Raw genomic sequence first — 26,321 nt, 5'->3', positions numbered from 1 at the left:
TTACAGACATCAGAACAGGTAGCTGATATCTGAACTGGTATCAGAGGAAGTTGTTTCCCTTTCAGAGCCTGGTTGTGTTAATCTAGGAAAAAAGACTAACCTTCTGGACCAGATTTTCAAAGGCTTGATTATGAAAGCATCTAATGGGCACACATGCCGTTGTCAGGAACTGTATTCAGATTCAGTCATTCAAAAGTCATTTTGAGAATAATATCATTAGTTGTCTAGAAAGCAAAACTTTTCTAGATGGAAGAAGTGACCGCAGGAAAGTTTTTGATTACCATGAACAGGCCTGCAGTTCTCATTCAGGTACTTTGCAACACAGGCAGAGCTCACATAAAATTAAACAGCAACAGTTCCTTTCCATTGCCTTCTACGCCGACCAAAAAAGCAAGGCAATATTCTCCGGAATCGGGGTCTAAATTCTGCTCCCATCTGAATTCATCCCTACTGCTGCTAAGAACTGTATCATCCAGGAGCACGGTTTGGCTTAGAACAAAACGTTTTGGCTCCTCTATCTCTAGTTTTCTGTACATCCTTAAAACTGACAGGCATTAGATAATTAATGTTTATTAAAATGCTCAACAGCAGTTTATGCAAGTGAAAGAATTGTAAATGCTACATACTCTTCTTGAAGCTTTTGGGTGGTGGATGGGGCTGAAATCCTCCTGCTGGAAGCCCACAGATATTCATACGATGAACGAGGCTTGCTACATTGCCAGATTTCTCCTTCTTGGCTGGTAGGGCATCATCCTTGGGCTCTACATCCTTCTTAACTTCCTGAAACAAGAGGTTAAATTACCTGAGAGGTCAGTGTTGTTAACAAGGCACTGTACAGGCTAACAGATTTGGGATACTTACCATTTGGTTTGTAATTATGTACTATACTCAAAAACATGGCCTTCTGCATCTAAACTTACTAAAGGCCTTTATAAACGTGACCCTTCCATAAAATTAGAAGTCAGGTGAGCTGATGTGCCAAGAAAACTCAGAACCAAGGGCAGTATTTTAGGCATCTATTCAAACCCTATGAAAAGTAGCTTCGAGGCCAGAGAAGTCCCATATAACAAGTCTTAAGCTCATATTGAAAACCCAAGCAAAATATGAGACAAATAAATAATGACAGAACCATAGCACAGGACACTAAAGAAAATCAATATTCAAGTATAAGAAGCTGTGTTAGGTGATCATCTCAGCCTTACAGCTCAAAAGTTGCTTACAGACAAGATGGAATGGTACTGCTGAAAAAACAAATGGAAAAGAAAGCAAGATACTGAGAGTAACTGAGAGCATTTTGCTAATAACACTGGAATTGATGGGAAGGCAGACAACAGTTAACACCTTAATTTAGGAAAGATATGCCAACTGAAATAAAAAAACCTATAAACAAGAAAGAATCCGCTGTTGATGGAAGAAGCCGTGTATTTAAGCAGTTGCTCCACTGCATCAGCTCATTTAATCAGACTCTACCTGAGAATGAATACTCTTGAGACAAGAAGGCACTCAACGTAAGAAGAAACCCATTAGGTGTGGTCAGCAGTCCCTCTCGTGCAGAACACAGCTCACGACAGCAGCAATCCAGAGCTAGCACGCAACCCCGGGCAATTTCTGCCGTCCGATCTCCCACATTCCCCGATCACCCATCTGGGTTTCATTAGGAAGGTACATTCCCCCAGTCCCTTTGATGTCTGCAGACGAATTTGTCTAATTCCTTTCCGAATCCATGATCCTGCCTGACACTGCTCGCTTGGTGATAAATACCAGATACTTTTTGCTAATGCAAAGAAGCCCCCTTGTCCCTCTCTCATCTGCTTTAACCTGGCACCTTCACACTCCCGGTACTGGCTCCTACAATCACATTTACCACTGCCTTCATGCTCATGTAAACCTTGAGCATATCCCCTCAGCTGGAGCCCCAGTCTTGTCAGCCCCCATGTCACAGGGCAGCTGCTCCACCCCCTTGACCTAGCTGCCTTTCCCCATCCTGCTCAGCAGCTTTCCCAATGAGCCCCGGCACCCTGTTGGTGTTTTGGCTGTCGCTGCCCCAGAGCTGAGGATTTTGGAGAACTGAGAGTGACACCACCAAACATTCCTGAGCTGATGATCATCTCAGCCGGCATTTTCACATCACCACAGTACAGATTACTCTTTTTTTTTTTTTTAATATAGACATGACTTGACATTTACCTACCGCCAAGCTCAGCTGCCACCTTTTTCACTGCTCAACTCCACACCATCAGCACGACATTTAAAAACTAACAGCTCTTGCAAAATGGGAGTTTCCACCATTATGTCCCCTCTCAACAATTGCTGGAGATGTTGAATAAAGCTGGTATCACAACCAGCTCCTAGGAGATCCCTCTGACACACCACCCTGGCAAGTCACCAGTAAGTTCTTGGCTTCTTATTCTTTAACCAACTTTCAGTCCATGAAAGAATTTTTCCTCCAGTATCAGAGCAGCTGCGTTTCTTCAATAACTTGATGCAAAAATGTTTTCCAAGATTCTCTGAAAATCTAAATATGTTGCATCTACTGGGTCTTATTCACCTGTGTACTTAGCAAGAGCCTCAAAGCTCCTCAGCACTGCCACTGGCTGCTCCTTTTCTGGGGAATGCAAACGCCCACAAGTAATTTGCAGCTTTTTGTGATCCACTTGTTATTTCAGCTACAATCGCAATAGAACATTTAACATATGAAAACAATGGTTTCGCTACATTTATACTTATAATTTGAGGACTTAAAAAGAGCTTTAAGGCAGTAAAACCCACGCATGGATAAAACAACAAAAAAAAAAAGTACGAGAAATGTATTCACTAGGATATATCTGGTGCTTTTTGGAACATTAAAGCTCTTAAAGCTACTTACTGCAGCTGTCCAGCTGGAAAACTAAACAGGTCTGGAAAGCTCCTGATGCTTTCAAACATGCCACGAACCTCAAGTAAAACAGTTCAAGGCACCTTCCTATTTCCCCAAAGGACAGAGGAAGTAGAATAAGCAAGACTACAGACAGCACAATTTTTCCTCCCACTCATTTCCATTACATAAAGAGGCTTTTCAGCAAACAGACAAGCCATTCTTGCTTTTACTCTCCTTCATCCACAGGGAATTCTGGAGATCTCGAGCTCTGCAGAGATCCTATGTTCCAAGCGAAAAAAAAAAAAAAAAAAAGAGGGCTCCAGAAAAGCAAATCATCATGACCATCTCCCCCCTATAAGTAGGCATTCCAAACAAAGACATTGCCATTTTCAGTCTATCAACAGTTTTTTGGGCAGTCACTCGCGAGTCTGATAAACCATAAGGAATCCAAGTTGGCTATAGCTAAATAGTTTGCCACCCCCAAAAACCTGTCTCTAGTTGCCTTCCTGACAAGGGCACTCTGCTCAACAAAGAAACATGCTGGCACTTGAAAACTTGCCTATTGTGGATATATCCCTGGATTTTAAAATAAGTCTTTTACTACTGAACTTTTACAACCTCCAACGCTGCCAGCTGCCCTAGGAACGAACGCTCCTCCCGTTAAGCTGTTTCTCACCCCATAACACTACTCCCCACTGAGGAGTCAGCTGCAGGCTCACTCTCCAGGCTTGCACTAATGCTGCACCTTGCACAGAGCTTCAGAAGCAGCAGGGATTTTGTGAAATGCACCGAGATGAGAAAGAGAAGTGGGGAAGACTATATACAGGCAGCCTGTATATATGGGCAAAGGTAAGACCAGCTACTTCTAAGAAACAAAATTAAAAACTACAGACACAGAACCATTTCCAAATTTTAAGGTAGGCACCAGCTTTATCAGTAATTGAAGGTAAATAGACAACATGCTTTTAAGTCAAAAGGTAGCATAACAGGCAGCAAAGTAATTGATAGATTACAAACAAGAGAAAGATGGAGACAAAAGCAGTGACCACAACAGAAAACCAAGAACTCTAAAACGAAAGGAGGAACACTTGAGAGACTTTCTTGCCTGGGCTGAGTCAGTAATTGATATGGTCACAGGCAGGAAATACTCAAAGTCTAACACAAAACCAGCAATGGCATATTTAACAGAAAATATAGCAGAATGAGATTTATTTATTTATTTTTAAGTAAGATCTAAAATAATTACATGAGCAACAGTTGCACAAAGAAAAAGCTCGAAGCCAGTTTCAAAGGCTGCAAGTTTGTCGAAGAAGAGTTCCTTCAGCAGAAACCAGGAAGAATGATCCGGCACGTACAGACTGGTGCCATGGGACCTTCCTAATGCGACCAAGCTCTGCAAGTAGAATACTTGAGCATGCAGTTCAAACACCTCCTCATCTAAGGCAGATAAAAGAAGGTGCAAGGAGAAGACCAAAAAGATTAGAGTAAAAACAAGAGCAGAGTGGTATGAAACAGTCAGAAAAGATTTGCAAGGAATAGATGGAAGTAAAATACTGATGCGGGTGACATGTGAATCCAAGAGTGGGTAGTGACGTGTCTGTGTATCAGGAAGCACGCTGTAAACACAGCATCATCTAAAGCTGCTTTGCCTGAAGGGGAGGAACAATAACCACACAGGGGCCTACCACTACAGCAGCTACTGATAATCTAGTTCAGACAAAAAAACAACAACAGAAGGGGCTAGTAAGCAGCGCGTGGATAAGCCAACAACTGCTTTCTCAGTATTTTACCTACTAACCTTTAGAACATCCTTGTAAAGCAAGGACTTGGTTGTTGGCAGTGACGAGGAACTGAAGCATTAATTATCCTTCCCCAGGGCATTAAAAACACACTAAAATCAAACCAAGGTAAAGCAAATTCTGGAATACCTGGCTTCCACACCTGCGTGCAGTCCACCATACCACAAACCTGTATTTCCTATTACTCCTACAGCAGGAAACTGCTCTAGATCCATTTTCAAAAGCACGCTGGGATCCTCTCTCACCTACCACTCACCACTTCTCCAGCAACTTCATCCCGAACATAAGTTGTTATGATTCTGACCTTTGGGACATATGAAGATTTTACAAAGGAAAATTCCTAACCACGACACATACCAATTCAGATCACTGAAAACTGACACTAATTGATTCAAACACTAATAAATGCCCCTGTGAAATCTGCAATACTTACATCTCCACCAAAACAACTGGCCCAAGCTTCAGTGGTCAGAAAACAACACTGCATGCAGGTCTGATCTCTGCACCCAAAGCAAAATAAAACATCCCAGTTACTGTTATATCTAACCTGAACATGCCCAACACTCCTAATCAGTGGCTTCAGAGCAAGTAAGGGGTTTTGCTTTGTTTTTGCTGTTGCTTTTTTTAAGTCAGACCTGTATACTTAAATAGGGTCTGTATTAGGATAATACCAACAAAAACTTTCCAGGACACTTCAGCTTGTTCTGAGATGAGGCCACCACCCGTTGCCAGCCAGCAAAAAAAAAAAAAAAATACAAAATAAGAGTCAGACATTAACTGCAGCTGGAAATTTTAATATTTTTATTATGCCAGTCCACTACAGTTCGAGCCTTGTCAGTGTTTCCATTAGCAACACATATTTTATGCATTTATGACTTGGCAGTGCAAGTTCAGTACAGACTCTCTTGGCATAAAACGCTCAACTTGGAAGCAACCACCCACTCTTTCTGGTGCAAACCACAGCCCTAGTCATAAAGGTTTTAGGTTTTTATAATCTCTGTTAAACACATATGTCACATCACTTACAAACTGCTGATATCACTACAGGCTGAAATGTGAAATTGTGTAAAAGTCTAACCCAATAGCAAAAAAGATCAGGGTAATCCTAAGAGGGTTTTGTTTTCATTGCACCTGTCACGGTTTAACAATTCTTTAGGGGAAAAAAAAAGATATTTTATATAAATAAAATAGTATCAAAGTCAGCTGGGTACATCAACGTGTGAAACAAATTATTCTGCTTTATACATGGACTGAAATCCAACATGTCTGAATTTCCCTATACCCTCCATGATGCCCATGCAAATGAGCAAAGAACCAGGCGGTTTTGACCTACTTTTAAGCAAGTAAGCAGCCTTCCCACTATCAGCTGCTTAACCACACATTGCTCAAACAAGGACAGCAGGATCCTCCCCAGTTCCATCACCAGAAGCAGACAGCACTACAGTCACCGGGGCACTGACGACGGAGAAACCAGGTCAGAACATCTGAAGGGACATTAGGGATGGATGGTTATAAATTCGAAGTCTATTCCTGAATAGCAAGACAAAGAGAAGTTCATTATCCAACGAACCTAAAACCTTAGCTAGATCCTTCAAGCATAAACATTAGAATATTTTTATACCCCATCTCCTTCTATACATGCCATTATACCAAGAACAACTATCTTTTGTATTGTTTCCATTGTAAACTAAGAAACATCAGCTTGTGCAAAAGCCTGATGCATTTTTGTTCTTGGCTGGATGTATTTTCCAAGTGAGAGTTTAAGCAGCAGCAAATGGTCTCAGCATCTAAAAAGAGAGAGATGAAAAGTACACAAACCTAGAAATCTGAGCCTCCACAGAGGATTGTCTCAGCCTTTTTCTTCCCCATCAGAACAGCAATAATGGTATTGTCTATTGATATTCTTGCAAATTAAGTTTGATTCGTATTTTACTGAGCAGAAAATAAGGAGATGAGAGTCAAACCTGCCGCTCATTTTGTGGAAGAGGGAGGAACTGGAAGCTTACGGTAAACCTAAAGACAATAGTTTTGTAACACAAGCTTATCTCTTTGCCATACAGCCTGCAAAACTCCTTCACTGAAAAATAATGCATACATACACGTGTGACTGTGTACGTATATAAACATATATAAGATATAGAGCTGTAATAGCCAGCCAAAATCTCTGTTCAAGTACCATGAAACGTGATAATTTCTAGAATACAGAAAGTTTCACATACCTAACTATTTAATATCCCATTACCTCTTGCATTTATGGTCTTAGTTACAGCAGCAGACAGGCAGGCACAGGGCAGCTGTGACACCTTCAGCCTCTTAAATCAAAGATATCCCACGTCCTTTCATTTGGTCAGCCACTGTCTCCTTGAATAAGGAATATGTTTTCTCATCCTAAATGCAGGCGCCCACAGAACAGCAGAGGTGGATGAATAATCTACCCCATTCTTCCATCATACTTGCCATGAACTAAAAGGACAGATCTAGACAATTTATGAACCAAAATAGCAGAGAAGCTGCCTGAACTCTGTCCCTGGAGCAATTTCCATCACCCAGCAGAGGAGCTCAACTGGCAGATGTCACAAGCAGTCCTGCAACTCCCCAGAGAATTAAAAAGTTATTCCTGAAAATAGAAACCAACCGCTTTAAAGATGAAAGTGGTTACAGTCCCCTGAAGCACTGAGGAATGCACAAAGTCGATAACCTTTGTTTTCTCAGACAAATTACCTCATGGGCAGTTTAATATGTGTCACTGGTGTAGATTTTTTCCCCTAATTTATGGCTGAAGCAGGAACTGTTTAACACTTTAAATACTGACCCGAGATTAGGCTGAACCACCTGTAAGGCAGCGTCAATTCTTCATCTTCACCTCTTCCAAAGTTGAAATGGCTTCGTATTCTGACATCTGTACACCCCTGTCAATGCATTTCAGTTCAAGACTGTGAAATTAGAAGAAAAGTTTCTAGCTGACACTAATCTCCAATGATTTTCACAATAGTTAGAGAAACACGTGAGCAAACAGTGCTGTAGGTTCTCAACTCCAGTGCATGCTGATTTCCTAGCACGCTGCAAACTGCTTGTTTAAAGGCCATTATCACCTGGGCATGGCTTTGGAAAGTCCCATTTCTTACAGCAAGTTTACACAGAGCTATCCGCTTACATCTAAAGCTTCCCTGTGCTTCAAAGAAGACAGTACAGGAAGAAAGGTTACAAAATCCTGGTAGAGAAACGTATCCACTGTCAAGTGATGCCAGAACACATTTGTAGACTCTCTCTGTGTAGCAGTTTCACAAAATGGTTTGAGAAGTATTTTCAGAAAGCTGAATTATTATATTTTGTGCTCGCTGCAGATTCAATTTGCAACTTTTTCCCCAAGAATAAAATATAACTAGCTACAGAGGTGACTCAGTGAGGACAGGCTCACACCTCTGCAGTTTTCAAACAGAACCCCGAGATTTCCTTCTACTGAGACACGCCTGTATCAAGTCACTGAACATCAATTTTAAGATTACATCAATGTTTTTGCATCTGCTATAATCTGTGCTAAACACAGACTGTGCAGTCAGAGTGCCTCCGTGCTAGGAAGAAAGGGAGAATTAATCAGGAAAGGTATCGCTTCTTTCTCACAACACCTGACACGTAGAACAAGCAGAATCTCTGGAAAGCATAAAAAATTACTGAGTCACTGGGAGCAGCTGAATAAATTCAACGTTTGAAACTGAAGAACAGGCAAATATCTGGACTTTCCTAAATAAGGAAAGCTCATCTCTACAGAGGGAGTACGGAAGTAGGCTTGGAGTTTCATATATAGATACATTGATCTATATATGCGTCAAAATCTGGACTATACTATTTTGGAGAACTGGATGTCTAAAGTATGCACAAAACATACATGTCAGAACGGATTCTGATCTGAGGTCTTGTTAATATTTGCAAAGTACAAGAGACCTAAACATTTGTCATGTCTTAGCATAGGTTTTTATGGGTGTTAAAACAGCTTCAGCCGCTTTCAGAGACCAAAGACAGACCCAGAAAAGCATGGCAGCACAATGCCAGCACAATGGCCAGCCCTTACAATAGCAGAATAGAGAACCCAAACTAATAGGAATAATTAGAGGAAGCACAGATGTTTACATTAATTTCCCAACCATTTAATTAAAAAAAAATTAACCGTAAAATATTATTTAGGTATTAGATATAGAAGTATTTTATGGTGTTGCCACATTTGCAGCCAAATAAAAACATCTTCAAACGTTAACTGAATTTCTTTTCTATTCCACTTGCTTATGCAGACGAAAATTTAATTGTATTTCTTGTAATTGCTCTTACAGACTAACAGCTAATGTCCTGTAAACCACCAGCCACAGAATAGGGCTTTAGATCAATGAAACCAGGAATCACACGTGGCAAAACCTGGATCTGGCTTCCATAGAACTCGGTGTTTTATCAGGCTCCCCAGGAGGGAAGACAGGAAGACATTTCTTTTCCTTGCCCGGATTAAGTGCCTGAATTGCTGGCCCAGGGCAATGTGCGATCCATTAACCACCACAGGCCCACTTTGATGTTTAACTGGGAACATCCTTTGTTCCTTCTCACCATCATCCAGGCTTCCTGTACCTGTTAGCAGTACCGTGGTCTTCTTCCGTGCATCCTTTTTCCAAAGCACCCAGCTCTTCCCATTCCCTGTAAAGCCTTCAGCACTTCACTTGGGGTCGCTTCCTCAAAGGTTACAAAAAAGCTAACAAACAACACCATCTCTAAGTCCCACCACAACTGCTGCCCATGACACAAACCTGAACATTTGCTGAATCAGGGCTAAAAAATGTAAATCCCAAAATTCCAGAGATATTAAAAGATGTTTGAAGATTACATTTTAACCAAAGTTCCACAAATTAATCAAGATTTTTAATTTAAAATGACTCTTGCTTTCTGCTCCTTTTTCACAAGTGGCTAGAAATGACAGGATGCTTAATCAGCATTGTCATCAGTTTCTGCCAGTTTGAAAGCTTATTACACCAAGTAAAAACTAATGAACACACATACACCAAAATCAGATTTTTAGGAACTGAAAAGTATCCAAAATGATCGTTAAGCCTAGAAAACACCGCATTAATTTTGAGATCATTTCCTACCATTAGACAGGACTCAAGGAAGAACTCAAGTGCTCAAGGAAGCAAAATGCATACAAAAAAATAAATGTAATGCTGAAAACACTACAGCAGAGCACAGCTAACTGCCTGTCCAAAATGACTATATATCCAAAAAAATTCACAAGTGCTCTAAACATTACAAGATGACAGGCCAGAAGAGGCAGTCTCATGCAAGTTTGCAAGTACAATTACTTCATTCAACCTCATGGAAAAAGCAAAAGAAAAGATTTATTAATGACACTGTTGGGTGTATACACACCTTGATTTATTAGACATGTGACAAAGTCCTAACAATACAGTTCTGGGATGCATATCCAGAGTCTCCCAGGATATAACAAGCACTACATACATTATCTGGATATTATCTCTTTCGTGTCATTACATACGATAATTGCAGAGTACATATTTATGGCAGTACTTTGAATTTCTGTATAACGAAAAGGTCTAAACTTAACCTAAGTTTTCTGTACACATCCTGTCAATTATTTCTGACCAAGACAGGGGATATATTTTGTGGAGTTTCCTTAATTACAGTTGCAATCACCACCTGATGCAACCTACTCTGCAAACTTCCAGTGAGAGAACTGTTACCCTTCTCCACTGCCTGGAAAGGAAGTTACGAAATTCTGCACAATGAAGTTTAAAAACTAAATAAGGAAGGGCAAAAGTGCACAGTGTTTCACGTGGCTAAAGGAGTAACTATGTATAGATACCGGTTTTCCTTTCTGGACTCAGCTGAGCAACAAACAGCTACACTTGAGTGGAGCAGCACTACAGATATCCTGGAGTACGTGGTTGCAACAGAATAACACTGCAAGCAGATAGACCTTTTAGGAAAGCAAGCCAGGCAGAATAATTGGCAGCTTTAGCAGTATTCAAGTCAACAATCACATTTTCTCCTGCCAGCCTTGGGAACAATACCCCAAGATCCTTTCCACAGCAGTACTGCTACTGGTGCAAAATTTAGGAGCTCTCTCCATTTCCTCACATGCTCAAGCAGTGCTTTAAAATACTAAATATTCACATCCAGCCGCGGAAAACTTCACGATCCTAAAGACTTACTCTTAGAATGGAACAACAATCTGCAAATGTAAACTGAAACCTTCTTGAGAGGTGATTCCCTGCTCCCAAAAAAAAATTTAGAGCATGAGTGCTTGTCTAGAACGGGGGAGTTGTCAACTCATTCCACCAAATCTTTTGCACTTGAATAGTGCAGAATGTTTGAGGAGAGCATCTGTGACATTTCAGACCTATAAATTACTTTTATTTACCGTGACAGAATACTACAGTCATATAAATTTCTCATCCTGTATCTGTGCAGTCAGCACAGCTACACTGCATTGCAATGTGAAATAATTCACACATCTTCAGCTGATACCGATAAGGCAATAAAATCCCAGCGTGGACACAGCGATGGTGTTAAGAGACAACATCTGCCGAGCTTCTCCCACTCTTGATCAGAGCACAAGAGCTCCCGGAGATATCCTGCTAGCACACATCGCCCACAAGCAGCAGTGCTGGCATAGCTCAGGCTGCAGCAGGCTGAAACTACACTGCGGAGCTCCTATCTGTAAACCCAAACCAACCTCAAGACTCTGCTTTTTCACTCCACATCAGACAGGTTAGTTTACAGAGGGAACTTGTGAGGTCGCGACCTTATTGGTATAAACCCAAGCAGTTAATTCAGTGATTCTACTTTAATATATCTCCACGGAAACAAGAATAATCAAAGATAAGCTCTAAATCCTACCATAAACTACTACACATGACTACATAAGAATGTCATTGGCATTATCTGTTAATGTCTTCAGATTTTTAATTCATTTTATGAAACAAAGGTTGCCTCCCCTCATAAGCAAGGTGCACCCGAGCTATTTATCCTGACATTTGGGTTGGAAGAAACCTGTTTCACTGTTTGTTCAGGCAGGACAAAATAGCTGGATAGTCGAGAACTCTCTCTCACCCCATAAACGTGGGAATCGCTATCACCTTTCCCATGCTGATAGAGGGGATTAATGAGAACAGCTTGGGCAACCACACACGGGCACTCCCCAAGAACAAATAACAGCACTGCTGACCAGGCTCACTTGTGAAGGGTGCCCTCTGCAGCGGCACCATTTACTCTGAAAGCCAGAAGAAAATCAGCAGGGACGATGGATTGCACCATGGTATCAGCATGAACTCTCAGCTCCACTTCTTCCCAGGACAAAAAGAGTCAGCTTCTACCCATCACTGTTCTCATACACATAACATGGCTTTCAGTTTTACCTATTTCCTTGATTTCTGAAAAAAAAATGATAAGTGTCAGCCTCAAAGCAAAAATTGCTTTCCTATCAGGAGGGCTGACTTATTGGGAAGCTAAAGAAACCTCCATGCTCCGAAGTCCCTCATCCCCTAGCAAACCACTTCTCTGATAATTTCCTCCAAACAACCAGAAAAGAACCAGAAAAGAAAGGAAGAAGCCACAAAAATAAATATCCGTTGACCGATAGGATTGATTTATAGCTAATTTTCTCCAAGCATTATGTGAATGCAAAGAATTCGGGCAGAACAGGTGTCAAAACACACAGCCTGGTACAACACCTCGCAGAAGAGCAAATCTGAAAACTCTGGAAATAGACAGGCATTTTATTCCGTTACATAAATGAAGACATACCTGCTTCCTAACAGCCAGTATGGCTTTTCATGGGACTACAAGCTTTGATACTTTATGGTTATTAATCTGTTTTTTCAATTGTTACTACACTAATTGTAACTGAGTTAGGATTCGAAATGAGCCAGCAGAGAGCAAGCTGATCTCGCCTGCAGCCCCCTCCCGACACCACAATTCCTGTTTAGAGTTCTGGGCGAGGTCAATTTGCTATTTTTGAAAAGGAATTACAGAAGATGCTACGTTTGAAAGAGCTTCAGCCAAAGTTTCTCTCATCGGTTCACAGCATGCTCAGGACTCAACAACATCACATGAGCAAGAAACGGAGGAAGGAGGCAGCAGGAATACAGCTGGAAAGAACTAGGTCAGCTGTGCTAATACTGCAACTTTTTCAATGAAAAAGTTTCGGTCTGGGGTGCTTTTAGGGGAAGGAAAGGGGCTCAGGTTTTGTTTTCTTTACATTGACAAACACACAGACCAGGAAGTTGAACTTGAAAGTAACCCCTAAAACCGAATCACCCTGGTTTAAAAGAAATCCTTCACACAAGCACTGTAGCTGACTAAAATTCCTACCTGCCTCCACACAATGAAGAAGTTAACATAAATCAAAACCAAATAATTTTGTTACACAAACAGCTCTAAGACCAAGAATTTACAAAGTATATTAACTAAAATCGAAAAAATCATACAGCAACCACAACTTTTTAAAGTTGCCGTTCCGTTCACGCTCGTTACCCCGAAACACAAAGTCAGTTTACAACACAATGTTTGATTTTAAGAACGGACAGAAAATAAAGCAAGCTTACCACTTCCACGGACATATTTGCTTGAACACACCCTGTGTTGTGCTTTTTTTTTTTTTTATTTAAGGGGAGGAAGAAAAAAATGTCGTAGCGAGCAAAGTTCACAAGTTAACCTGAAAAGGATTCTGGCTCAGTGCTAAGCAAAGCAGGAGCAGCTGCACACACCTGCGCAGGCAAAAATTTTTCTCTGAACCAGCTCTATGACAGAGACAGCTTCTGCTGAGCAAGCGACTGAGGTGGTGCATATCCAAAATGTGCTTTTTGAATGCCCCAAAGATCATTGGCAAGCCCTTAACTGATGAAAAGTCCTAATTAATCTATCTGCTGCTCCTCCCTCCTCTGACTTACTGCCTGTAGTTTATGATAGAACTAGTTTTACTACCATGAAAAGCAAGCTCGCAGTCCAGCACGTTACAAAGCTAAGATAGAAATAACTGAAATAATAGTAATAGCTGAGCAACCTTTAAGATCCTAAATACTAGCTATACCTTTAGCTATGCATGGAGAAAAAAACTTTCTAAAACGAGCAGAATGAATAGAAATCATCACTTTCAGCTGTCACGATAGTTGGTCGGAAAGTGAATAGAACTAATAAAAAAGATAAAAACACACAAAGCACACCACACACTGCAAATGTTACTATCTCAAAACACACAGGTGCAATTATTCAATTGAGCAGCATTACGCACTGCTCTAACCCATCCTGGTTATGAATGGCTGTGTGCACATTTCACACTGATAAATTTTAGAAAGGGTAAACCACTGTCAAGGAAAACAATAGAAGTCTGCTAGATTTCCACTAACTCCTTTCAGGAATTTATGAAGTTGTTTATTTTAAATTGTCCATATAGGAAGAAGGAAGAGAAATGATGTCAGGAACAAGACCTCCAATTCAAATACTACAGACTCACTAAAAGAGTATATTGCACACAATCCAAGCTGAAATTTTAAATCAGGATTTGTTGATTAAATTGGAAACCCACGTGCCTGCAGAACTATACAACGTCAAGAGAAAAAGGCAGTTTATTCTAACAAAGAATGTATAAACCATGAGTAAGAAACAAAACTGAAAATATACATTTTGTTATCAGGCAAGCAGGAAAACCAAACTTCATTCTCAAAGCATTCTAAAATCCAACACTGCAATACAGACAGGACATTTTTCAAAAGACCTATTACTGAAAAATTAATTCAAGGAAATTAGCTTCACAAGCAGGCAATATAATTGTTTATACCTTTTATAGCCATTTGCTTGCAACTATACACTCACTGCAAGCTCCTCCACCAGCTCTGAGTTCTCATTTCAGGACTGCTTTGGACAAACCCAACCACCCCCGACTTCCCTCCCAACCTTTACAGTTACCTTCCACTTTCCGTCCCAACACTTGCCAACTCTGTCACCCGAGGACACCATGCAGGCTTTACAGACTCTGCTGAAGAGAGCCAGGTGCCCTACACCTCTTCTCTTTCTCTTAACACAAAATCCCGAGGCTTTAAGTCAGCATGAAGAACTGTATCATTAGACACAGTGCCTCAGACTGCAGTTTGACCTGTTGAGCAGTTGTCATGCAGCAAATGCCCTGTCCCATCTGGTACCAGGAGCCAGGCACCACCAGCCTCCTATTCTTCTATGGATGCTACACAAACATGCAAAAAAAAAAAAACGTGTAGAAGCCAAAAAAAAAAAAACAAGCAAGCAAGCAAAACCAGCATTTGGCAACATTTAGAAGATTTCACTCGAGAGAAAACGAAGACAAAATGTTCTCCTGCAAGACTATCATAACTCAAAATGAAGCTGACAGCACTCAGTCATGCTCTCAGAGAAGATGCATTTGTCCCATGCACAAGTCAACGCCTGAGGAGTGGCATAAAATGTCAGTAAATCCTACATATTGGCAAAGCTCAGCAGCAGGGAACAAAACAAGACTGGGATCCACTTGAGCTGTGATGGTGCAGTCTGGATCTGGGGCACCCAACACACCAACAAGGCAGGCAGCCCTACTCCTCCTACTGACATTTGGGTTGTCCTTCAAACAGGCTAGAGGCAGTTGCGTGCTGCCTGGCAGCCAAGGACACTTTGCAGCTGCCACCTGGCAACAAGCTTTTCAGCAGTCAGACACGATTAAGAAGAAAAGAGCAAAACTAGCAAAAACCAAATGAGCTGGAGTTACCGCCTTCCCCCCTCAACACTCTTGCAGTTGTCTGACAAAAATCCAAGGCTTCTTTTAAAGAGCTAACTTATCTTCTCAAAAAACATCTAGGATTTGAAATCAAAGAATGTGCACCCACTTTTGCATAATTTGAACTATAATGTATTTATTATGCTTTAAAATATTTTATATGGGACAAGACCAGGCAAATCTAGTTGATAACATGTACACTTTCAACTTCAAATGCCAGTCCTATTCAGGTGAGCAGAGATTAACACCTAAATTCTGCACAGAGAGGTTATACACTGGCTTCAATTAAATTCTTAATAAATCAGAATAGATAGACATAGATATTACACAGAAGCACAATAAATTAGGCATATGATGGGTTTGAGCCAAATCCCTACCTAATGCATGGCAGGAAAAGACAGAGATTCTTTCAGAAAGGAATAAAAATTCAAGTTCGGAGCCCCAGAATCTCACATTAAAATGTGCAAAGCTTGATGTAAATCTTAGTCCTGTCCACACTGATCTGTTCCTTCCAGTTGTGCTTTCCACTGACCTGATGTGGTAGATCCACCTCGTACTCTCTCGTCCCCACACACAGAGGGAAAGACACTTGGGCACCTGGACCAGGTGCATCCCAGGTCCCCCAATCCTCCTAGCCTGTCTTCCTTCCTGCTGTTTCCTGCTCACTGTGTCACTCATAGCTTCACTCTCCTCTCTCTTTCACACAGGCAATGAGTAGTTAGCAAGAGATGGCCCTCTCCAGCATCCCTCTTGTCATTACCCCATCCCACCAACTCTTACACCTCTCCACTGTCAGCCCCAGACCCTCTTGCAGGCGCTGTAGGGTGTTCCTGCTCGGAGCAGTAACACACCCCTTTCCATAGGAAGCCCAGAGGACACACCAGCCACCACCTCGTTTAGAGTTTGAACAGCTGATGGGTGAGGTGGCAAATGAGCAAACTCATTTCTCAAAGGACTTTCCTTGTTCACAAGGCCAAAGTACAGCTCTGCTTCAGCTCATTTCCACCTCCCTCTTGCAGTTCATCAACCCCTTAATGTGTCACACCTGCCCAAGCTGTCAAGCTGGATCATTCAAGTCTAACTTTTAGGCCTGATGTTTGTAGTGGTCTGGTCACGGCAGCATTTCACAGATCTTGCACTATCAAGTAGCCCACAGCAGCAGCAAATGCAGTCTGGGGGAGCTGAGGTGAAGAGGGGAGGGAGGAAAAAAAAAGCCTTTCTGCACCAACAAAATTCTCTACCACTACCTGTGCATCAAGATTACATTTTTAAGAAGGAACTATAATCAAAAGGGAAATGAAAAAAACATGACCTAATACTTTTTTTAATACTTTACCATCATCTAATCAATGCAAGACAGGTTTTTCAACCTGTGCATTAAGTCTTTACAAAAAAATTAATCAAGAAATCAACCTCATAACTGAACTCCTCAAACAACTTGTCCCCGTTGTCATTCACCAAACATTAAACCAGAGAGGATTTTCTTCTAGTTTCCTTTTCAACTCTCCAAATTCTTATGCTTTCTAGGAAATAGGTCCTGTAACCCAGAGTATCCAACCACCCCATACACATGCTAAACAGCTGTACAATTACAAGTAATTGGAGCTGAGATGCAAAAAGATGAAAGCAATTTAAATCAAAGTTTGTAAAAAGTCCTCCTGCAGCTGCAGACAGGCAAAATAATATCCAAAAAAATAGTTTTTAATGTACAAACAAGTCAATTCTGACCCCTCTGTGCTGTTCAGTGAAAATATGGTCTTGGTGACCCACCATCTGGAGAACCACTGTGTCTGACACTTTCTTCCTATGTGGCACTTAAGTGCCAGACAAATCAGTATAATAATCATCAAAACAACACTTAATTTTACCTTAAGTTATTATTCATACAGGGGCCTAAACCTGAAATGGATTTTTGCACTGAACTACAAACAAATTAAAAATATAAGACAAATAAGTGAAATGCAATCTTACAAACTTTTCCTTGGTAGCAGGCCTTCACTAGGAAGCAATTGGATTATTTCCACCAGTAGTAAAAGATATAGTTGAATGATCTAGGTATCTATAAAAATGAATGATTTCACTTTTTCATAAAGTGAAACAGAAATATTGTCAAATTTAACGTAAGCAAGTGTAAAGTGTCTACAATACTGGACAAAATCCCTCTTAACGGCTTACCAATATGAAAATATCACAGTAAGATATATCAGAGAATTTCTGTTTTGCAAGGAATAACTTTACTTCAGAAAGACAGGAATATCTAAATTCTCTTTGATTATACTTCATAGTATGGAAGTTACACTGAGGAATCTTTGGAAGTTATTCAAAAGGAGAAGAAAGCATAAAGAAGCTAAGTATATAACATCTCAGTAACAGATGAGTAGTTTAGATGAGAAAGTATCTGGCAGCTCAGCAAACTCTTCAGACGTGGCACATGGAACAGCACAGCTAGATTCTCCACAGGTTTCTTCATTGTAAGTGATTAATAGATAGCTGCATACTCAGTACTAGATTTAGAAAGCTTCCAGGGAAAACAGAAAGCACATCTGCTTTGTAAGCAGATATTTTCAGTGAAAACTAGGACACAAACACAGCAAATACAAAAAGTTGTATGATTTCACAGTTTCAGTTACCCTTCAGCAGGACCCATCCCCGTCCTGGCCCTTTGCACAGCCACAAAAAGGCAGTACCAGAAGGAGGGAGTTCAGGGTAGCAAGTGCAGGAGCATCCTTCGAACAAAACAGCTGTAATCCAGGCTGAAGCATCCACATAACCACAGCCTGAAGATGCAGTTTTTCATTACAGCTGAGCTGACTGGGCCATGACCCTAATTTCCCAAGTCTCTCTTGACCTGATGTCTTCTGTAAGGGTAGATTTTGATTTTAAAGTCAATCTGTCTCACTAAAGCAGGTCACCAACGCTGCAGACAACTGCTCATGCACCAAAGCAGTAGCGAGGAGACAGGATACACAGTGCAAGGGCACAGATCAATGCTGAACTGAGCAAGAACAGAAGCAGAACTTACTAAGAAGATAAAAACCTTCAAAAACATACTAAAATATTTTAATCAGCTGAAAGGTCTTGCAATTAAAAATTCATTCCATTATAAATATAACTGATATGAAACTCTTAACATTTCGTTAATAACTAGGCTGCTGTATGACCACAGCAGAAACAATTCCATGGAGAAAACTCACCTTCACAAAGTTGTCAGGGAACATGCCCCTCTTGCCATTTAGCTCCCCTTCTAGCCATCCTTCTTCTTCCAGTTTTTTCACATTCCTGATTATTTCCCCAACTTGAATCGTTAACTCGTCGTCATGCACTGCGTCATAGTCATACTCCACGATATAGTCCACTGAAGGAAAAAAAAAAAAACACAGTGAGTGCAACTCAGAAATGCAGAAATGAAACTTTAAAGCCATGCATGAACAAAAAGGCAGACCTAACAGCAAATGCTTGTTTGTGAGTTGTAGTGTCCCCGTCCATTTTAGAAAGGAAAAATAGAAGCGTCACTTAATTCAAGGAAAACCAGGAATATGGCATATTTTGGTGGTGGCGGTGGTTTTTGTCATGTGCACATGTGGTAAAAGGGGCTAAGGGGGAGCTGTCCAAAATCCAAGTCCCAGCCTAAGACTTAACAACCATGAACCACTGCCCACAGGGAAGGCATTTGTTATTCAATGCATACTTGGGGGTCAAATACAAGGTTTCAAATTGTGCAGGTATAGTAATGCTTTCTTAATTTTCACACATATCTGCTATTATGCCTACAAAAGAAAAAGATTCAATACTTTTGCAAGTTTGAGCCAAGAAATTTAATACAAGCAAGCCAGAAAGAGCATGCCTGACAGTATCAAACAACTTAATACGCACAGATATTTAAAAGACACCCTCCTCCAGAATCATCTGGTTTTGTACAAAGATGAATAAGCAAGCAAGCTTTAATTTTGACATAATTAAGTTTACTCAGAGGAGCCTAGCAATATATTTATGTACTTGTCCATCTGTTGCACAAGATCCACTGGAGTTGCTTACTGGCAGCTGAAGGCTTGTTTGGCAATAAGAGCCCATTTGTTCATCGAGAAATTCTGTTTATGCCAGGACTTTCCACAAACCTGCAGTAATCAAATAATTTCCCCTCTCACAAATCCAGTGAGGACAATCAGGTGCTACAAGACATAACACTACGCTCACCAAAACCTCCCTCTAATCTACAGATCACAACATACACGTGCAAAGACAAGACCACAGGAGTGTTGAAAAGACAGAAATCCTGAATAGCTGTAGAGGTTTTTTGTCCCAGTCATCATCCAGGATTTCCAAAGAAAAATTGCAGCAAACACAAATATCAGCTTTTTATCCTTGGAATTTACATGTTGAATTTCCTCTTGTATCTGCCAATGATGTTTAATGCCATCCTCTTTCTCATATGTAGACAAGCCAGATCCAAATTCTATTCCCCTGCCTGGAAAGTAGGAGGGATGACATGGGGAATGTCAAGATGGTTTCATCCCATGTATTTTTCACGTGATGACACAAACAAGTTACAAATCTCTTCACTGCTTAGTCTTCATGAGGAAGATTTACCAGTTTTGCTTTTCAACATCAGCAAGTAGCATTAGTTCAACTGTTCAGGTGGTTCAGACCGCAGCACAACGGGCAGGAAATCTTTCTACTGCCAAAAGAGCCCAGTTACTGGAAGACATAAGCTGCTGAAAGCTCTTGGAATTATTCTATTCTCCCAAGCAAAACACTGCTCAGTAGTGACAGAAAATGTTTTAAGAAATCGCAGCTCCTTAGAATAATGAGGAGTTGTGTCAGTCCATGGAACGTACTTCTACATATTTCAAACACTGCGCTCTCATTTAAAAGCTTTACTCAAGAATAGACCTGATACTGAAAGTGTCAGCAACCAGTGTAGTAATAGAAGCTGGTCAAAGCTTTCAGGAAAAAAAAAAAAATCAGAGTGCCAACCAGCAGAATAAACCATCAAAAAATATCTATTTCACCTGCCTTTTGCTTTTTACACAGCTTTCTCAATTTCAAACTCAACTCAAACCAACGATCTGTAGCTTAAGAGTCCACAGTGACCAATTCTTGGACTCAAAATAATCTTCTCAACCTGTAGCACGAACACTGTGAGGTTTAACACACTTTTTTTCTGCATCCAGCAGGACCAAAGCTCCCCAAGAAGGGAGACAACATTCTGCTGAAGGAACAAGAAGCAATGGGCACCACCCGAAGCCAAACAAATTCCCCCTGTACCTATACATACAACGCACCACCCACCATGAGGGTGACTGACCACTCTGGGGAGCAGTGGAGTCTCCTTGGAGGTGCTCAGGGCCCAGCTAGACACGGCCACGTGCTGGAGCTGAGCAGCTGTGAGCTGGACCAGACAACCAGAGGTGCCTTCCAGCCTCAGATGTTCTGTGATTGATTTGAGGGAAAGTTTCACCTTCGTTGGCAGCTTTCGGTCATCCAACCACATCATCCAACCATGACAGCTTTCAATGTCACTGCAGAACCTTCCCAGAGAGTGTTGAGGGGTCTGACCTGATTTTGGGTCAAAATTAAATCAATGGTGCTAAGTGAAAAAAAATAATCAACTGGACATCTTTGGGGGAAATGTGGTTATACTAGCCTTTGTGGGACTTGTCTGTACAGGTCTTCGTCTCCAGTAAGATAACAGCTTATTAATAAAATAGACCAAATATGTCAAAGCCAGTCAGCCCCATCAACAACCACTGACTGCATTATTTCCCCATGGCAGATGAGAAAAGCATCCTATTTAACAGCACGGCCTCTTGGATAAAATAGCGAGCATTACTGGCCAACACAGCTACGTTACCCAAACAAAGCATCCCAATTCTGCTGGCAGAGGTGACCCCTTCACTTCTCTAAAACTTACACAATCAGTTCTTCTGTGTTGGCACCGGGACGTGGCAGAAGGCAAGCCTCCTGATACGCACAACTGCCTAACGCCCATCTTCACTGCTTTTAAACAAAGGGAGCCTTCAGCTGCACAGGCTCTTCCTGGAGTCACCTGTTACAGGAGCCTACAGTACAGGTCCCTCTCGGAACCTACAAATATCAACAAATAAATAATGGGAAAGACTGGAAAATATACTGACATTCAAGCCCGTCTGTGTCTTGAGTAGAAATAGCCAACGTCACACACACACACAGCAAAAAGCACATTTTCACATTCCTGGTCCTTTGTTTAGGATATTACAGTACCGTCAGAATTTGGAGACCTTTCTGTAGCAGCCAGAGGATGACAGAAACCAGACAAAGTAAATCCCTCGCAAAACACATATAATAGCTTATAAAACAACAACAACAGCAACATTGGTGGGATAACTGAAATCCTCTCGAGCTATTCAGGAAACCTTGCTGAAAGCTGCTGCAGGCCTGGAGGGGCAAGCCCGGCACCGAGCCGCAAGAACTCGCGTTGTGTGCCACGCTCCATCGAGGTCTCCTCAGGCAGGGTTTAGGTCAGTCCAGCTGAAAAGTCATTTATTGGAACCTCGAGCCTGGAAAGTTGTCTGGCCTCCAGAAGTGCCTTGCCAGAAAAGCTGCAGTTAAGTCAGAACAGAGAGTTGCTAGAAGCCTGAAATAAACCTCGTTAGCTGTGTAAGTGCTGTTTATCCTGACAATCTCAGGAAACAAAGTTTAGTCTCTTATAAAATTAAGCTAACTCTTTGGTCATTATGTGTGAATACAAACATGCAATGCTACAAAGGTACTCACTTTTATCACAAACAAAGCTTAGGTTAGAGACAAAAGATAAACCACAATCCTGTCCTTTTACTATGCCACATTTCTTCACAACCATCTCAAAATCAGGTGTTAATCTGAAGGAGAACGTTCCTTTACAGTTGTTTTTCCCTAGAAACATTCCTACAGTTTCTAAGATGACTACAATGAGTTGAAGCCCTTCGTGTCCGAAGAAAAAAACAAAGCTGGTGAAGGGTCTAGGAAACAATATAGCAATACCATAGCATATGATCAGCCACCAAAGACAGATCTTTACTCTGAAAGAAGCTCTTTAGATGCTGGACACTGAAAACCCACCCATAAACACTAAACATAGGCAGTGCTATAAGAGTCTTTTTCCCCACCTCAGCATCACATAATTCACTGTCACACTGACTTGAGTCACCCATGACTATCCATATGCTCAAATAAAGAGACCTGGTAGACTCTCCATTGCCCATGAAGTTCTAGCCCCTGCTTCCAAAACTTATTAATTTTGTCCAACAAAGCTCTCCTGGTAGGACACATGCACAAAGTGAGCACCTGGCTTTGGACAGCCCCAGCCAAAAGCCTCAGCCAGGCTCCCTCTTCTGTGCTCTGCACCTGCCCCCAGAATTCACTCTCCTCTTTAAAGAGTGACCCTAAAAGACCATGATAACCAGTTCCCCAAAGGTTAAAGTATCCTCTTGGGGTACAGACGTGGGTTCAGTCTTCCTCGCGCTGAGCAGGTAAGCAGCCCAAATTTCCCACTGTCGGGGAGATGTCTCTGCCCACTGATCTTGTTCAAGGAGGCAGGTACTTCCTTTCAATAAGCGTGACAGACTGAAGCTTGGAGAGATGGAAACACAGAATTTCCTTCTTTCCTTCTCATGGTGCCCAAGATAGCTACATCATTAATGGAAAGAGGGGAAACTGCAAATCCGTGCTTTCAAGACAACTCAGTGCAGGGATGCTGTGATCCCATGCTCATCTGCATGGTCCCTTCCTCCTGCTTAGTGCTGAAATCAGTACTTGTTTGTACTTCTGGTAAATCAGATAAAGAAAATAGCCCAAGCAAAGACTGCCAACTTTCCACAAGTTAATCTCCTTAAGATGGCTCACTGCAGGGTCAGAGGAGCAAGACTGCATCACGGCCAACTTAGATCCACGTCTATATCATTGTTGCAGTCCAGATCAGGGGCACGCTCCTCAGTGAAACTCCAACCCCCTCACTGATCGTGCTTCAGCTCACAGCGTGGAGCCACCTCACAGCAGGCAAGTCAGATGTCTTCTCAATGAAACTAAATCGGAGACAGGCATCCCAGGACTGCATCCCTCATTGCACATTAATCACTAATAAGCACTAAGTCCATGGGGTGAGACTGAAACCAGGATGATATGGAAGTGTCGAAAGCATGTAGGTCCCTAAAACCGGGGGTTTTCCCCTACAGGTCCACTTTCCTTGCCCCTCCCTGCTTACTGCTTCACACCTTGCCAAAAGCTGCCCTAAAACCACACCTTAGCATAATGCACAAATGAGCAAAGCCACTGGATTCCTGTCAACTCTTACCTTAGGGATGTGGCTCCGAGCTGGTAAGAATTGAACATGGAAGGAGCACATGTGGCTAAGAGACCACGCAGCCTACCCACACTTTACAGTCCCGCTCATCACAGCCTTCAAGAAGCCAACGGGTTTAAGTGATGGCACAAGGAACAGCGGCTGGTCCCACCGAGCTCAGCTGTGCAGCCACTGCATTCACCCTCCACGTGAAGGACTTGCAAAACAGCTGTGTCACCGCGACTTACCTCTACGCTAAGCATCACAAGCAAGATCCTCAGCCTTCACTCCAGCCCAGAAGGAAGTTGGGTGCCTCGCGTACAGCCTCAGAAGCGCCAGTGACACCTAGCAGAGCCATTGCAACACATGCCTGCTCCCAGAGGAGCCATCCCAGCCATGCCAGCTTCATTCTCCATCAGCATCCCTACACCGAGGCAGTCACACTGCTTCCTGCTGCTGCAGCTCTCCTCACCCACATCTACCCACCACAAGGAAGGGATGTGGCAGAGGAGATGGTATTCAGCTTAAGGTGATGCTGGCCTCATATTTAAATATTCACTTCAAGTTTTGTTTAAAGCAAAGTGCTCTCAGCTATCAGGATTCTTTACTAATTTATAATAAAAACCACCATGCCAATGGAATTGAAAGATTTTTGTGCCACTCTATACGCATTTTCTTTTAAGCATATACAATTGAATCCCAGTTAGCTGTCAAAGGATTATTCCAGTTGTGGCTTATCTCCTAGGTAGAGAACCTAAATCTGTAGGATTTATTAGCCCCTATGCTGGACAAACAAATACTGCTTTCCAGCAACGGAGGCCCCCTCCCTACAAACAACTACACACTGTTGGATCCAAACAGATTCTATGTAACACCAGCTCAGCCACGTCCACCCAGACTCTGGAAGCACCACAAACACCATGGTGCCATCCGCCAGGGACTGGGTTTGGATCCTGACAGGGTCTGCTCCATTTGGAGAGACAGCCTTTTGTACCCACCCCAACACAGCCCGCAGCTCGGCAGGCTAATTAGGTTCGGCGCAACATTAGACGAGCATGGAGCCACCACGCTGCAGGGCCAGGCCAAATTCTCAACAAGCCCCAGGAGATCCTCCAGTGTAGGAGCTCAGACAGAGCGCAGCCCCAGCCTGAGCTCCCGTTCACACAGTGCAGTGCCTGGACACCTCAGCCTTCCAGTGCTGTCCCTCCTTCCGTCAGATTAAGAAAAAAGTCTTTAATTTAGAAAGGAATTTAAAAATCAAGTCCTTCCAATCAAAAAACATAATAATTGCTGTAAAAAATGTATCATTTTTCAGGTACATACAACATCTTTTTTCTATCACAAGCCACTAAATGTATGTGATGGTTTGCAAGACCAGTTAGAAACTCAATGAGTACTTTTCAGTGCTAACAGTAAGGGTATTTTGTACCAGTCTACTGTTTTTAGAATGAAAATAAATTAAAATAAGCACACACACATACAAAAGTTTTAAAACATACTATGCAAGTCTCACATTATCCAGTATCACCCCTGGGCCCTTATTTGCCCAGACCTCAGCATCAGCAGTCCAGCTACTGTCAGCTTCCCATTTCAATTAAACACTTCAAGCTTCAAGGCAAAAAAATTAAGAGGGGAAGGAAAGAGCCAGACTAAAAAGTAGTAGTTCTGTTCTTTTTCCTAAAGCATGGAGTCCCAAAACATTTCACTCTTTCTAACGGTAAACACGCAACATTTTTGTGATGCAATTTTATCCGAATGTCAGATATATACAAAGAGAAATACGTATCAGCAACTGGCTTTAACACGCCTTCTTTCAGAGACATCCTGTGACTGATAGGTGACCCACAAGATCTCTCAGAGCCCTTAATGAAGTTTCTCATGCTCCCAGTTTCACTTCTACAACCGATGTGCCACTCCACAGAAGTCGGCCAAGCTGAATGCAAATCGACTTCTACCAGGGGACAGTTCTCCAAAAAATACCTTCCCAGTGCTACGCCACTGACACCCCAGTCCCTATCTCTAGACGACATGATTCCCAGCCAGCTCTAGTCGCTGCTGAAGCCATTGACAAAGCAAAATTTGAGTGAAGTTCTGCTTTTTTCTTCTTCTTTCCTTTCCACACCCCCCGCAAGTGTCTGATAGTCTTCATTACTCTCTGCAACTTGCCCTACACCGCACCACCACCACCAGAAACCCTTTCTGTGTAGACCTGTAATCCTGCTACTGCAATAGCTTCCCTAAAAAAAACAGGAAAATAAAACCAGCAGTCTACCTGTGAGACAGCTGAAAGCCAGGAGCCTTGGTTCTGCCTGTACAGAGCTGCTCCATCTAGAAGTCACCCTGGATTCACCTGGCATTTGGCACAGGTCTGGTAAGTCAATGGTAGGTTCCTCAAGAAATGACTTGACACGTATTTACATGAGATTCTATCTAATTTTACAGACCGTGAACGCTGAAGGAATTAGGAAAACGCAGAAATGAAAACTACAGAAAACGGTAACAAGAAGTTCATTTGCATTCTAACAGTAAATCTCAAATGACAGCTTCTCAAGCTGGCTCCAGTACAATTAGCAAGAAACTTTGTGAAGGAAA

General features: G+C 41.9%; 1 protein-coding gene across 2 annotated transcripts in view; it reads right to left on the bottom strand.

The window, feature by feature from the left end:
• CD2AP (CD2 associated protein) overlaps positions 1-26,321 on the bottom strand; it is a 75,003-nt gene that overhangs the window by 35,387 nt on the left and 13,295 nt on the right. Inside the window, exons 1-3 of one of the 2 annotated variants that reach the window (XM_035560132.2) lie at positions 19,430-19,447; positions 18,628-18,788; positions 627-780 (exon numbers count right to left, since the gene is read on the bottom strand). In XM_035560132.2, coding sequence (XP_035416025.1) covers positions 627-780; positions 18,628-18,788; position 19,430 — 316 coding nt within the window. In that variant the 5' untranslated portion in view covers positions 19,431-19,447. Of the gene's footprint in view, positions 1-626; positions 781-18,627; positions 18,789-19,429; positions 19,448-26,321 lie in introns of those variants that run through there. The other variant, XM_035560131.2, reaches the window with a different exon arrangement.

The sequence above is a fragment of the Cygnus atratus genome, chromosome 3 (genome assembly GCF_013377495.2).
Source record: "Cygnus atratus isolate AKBS03 ecotype Queensland, Australia chromosome 3, CAtr_DNAZoo_HiC_assembly, whole genome shotgun sequence".
Lineage (NCBI taxonomy): Eukaryota > Metazoa > Chordata > Aves > Anseriformes > Anatidae > Cygnus > Cygnus atratus.
This window is presented reverse-complemented; position numbering and strand designations above follow the sequence as displayed.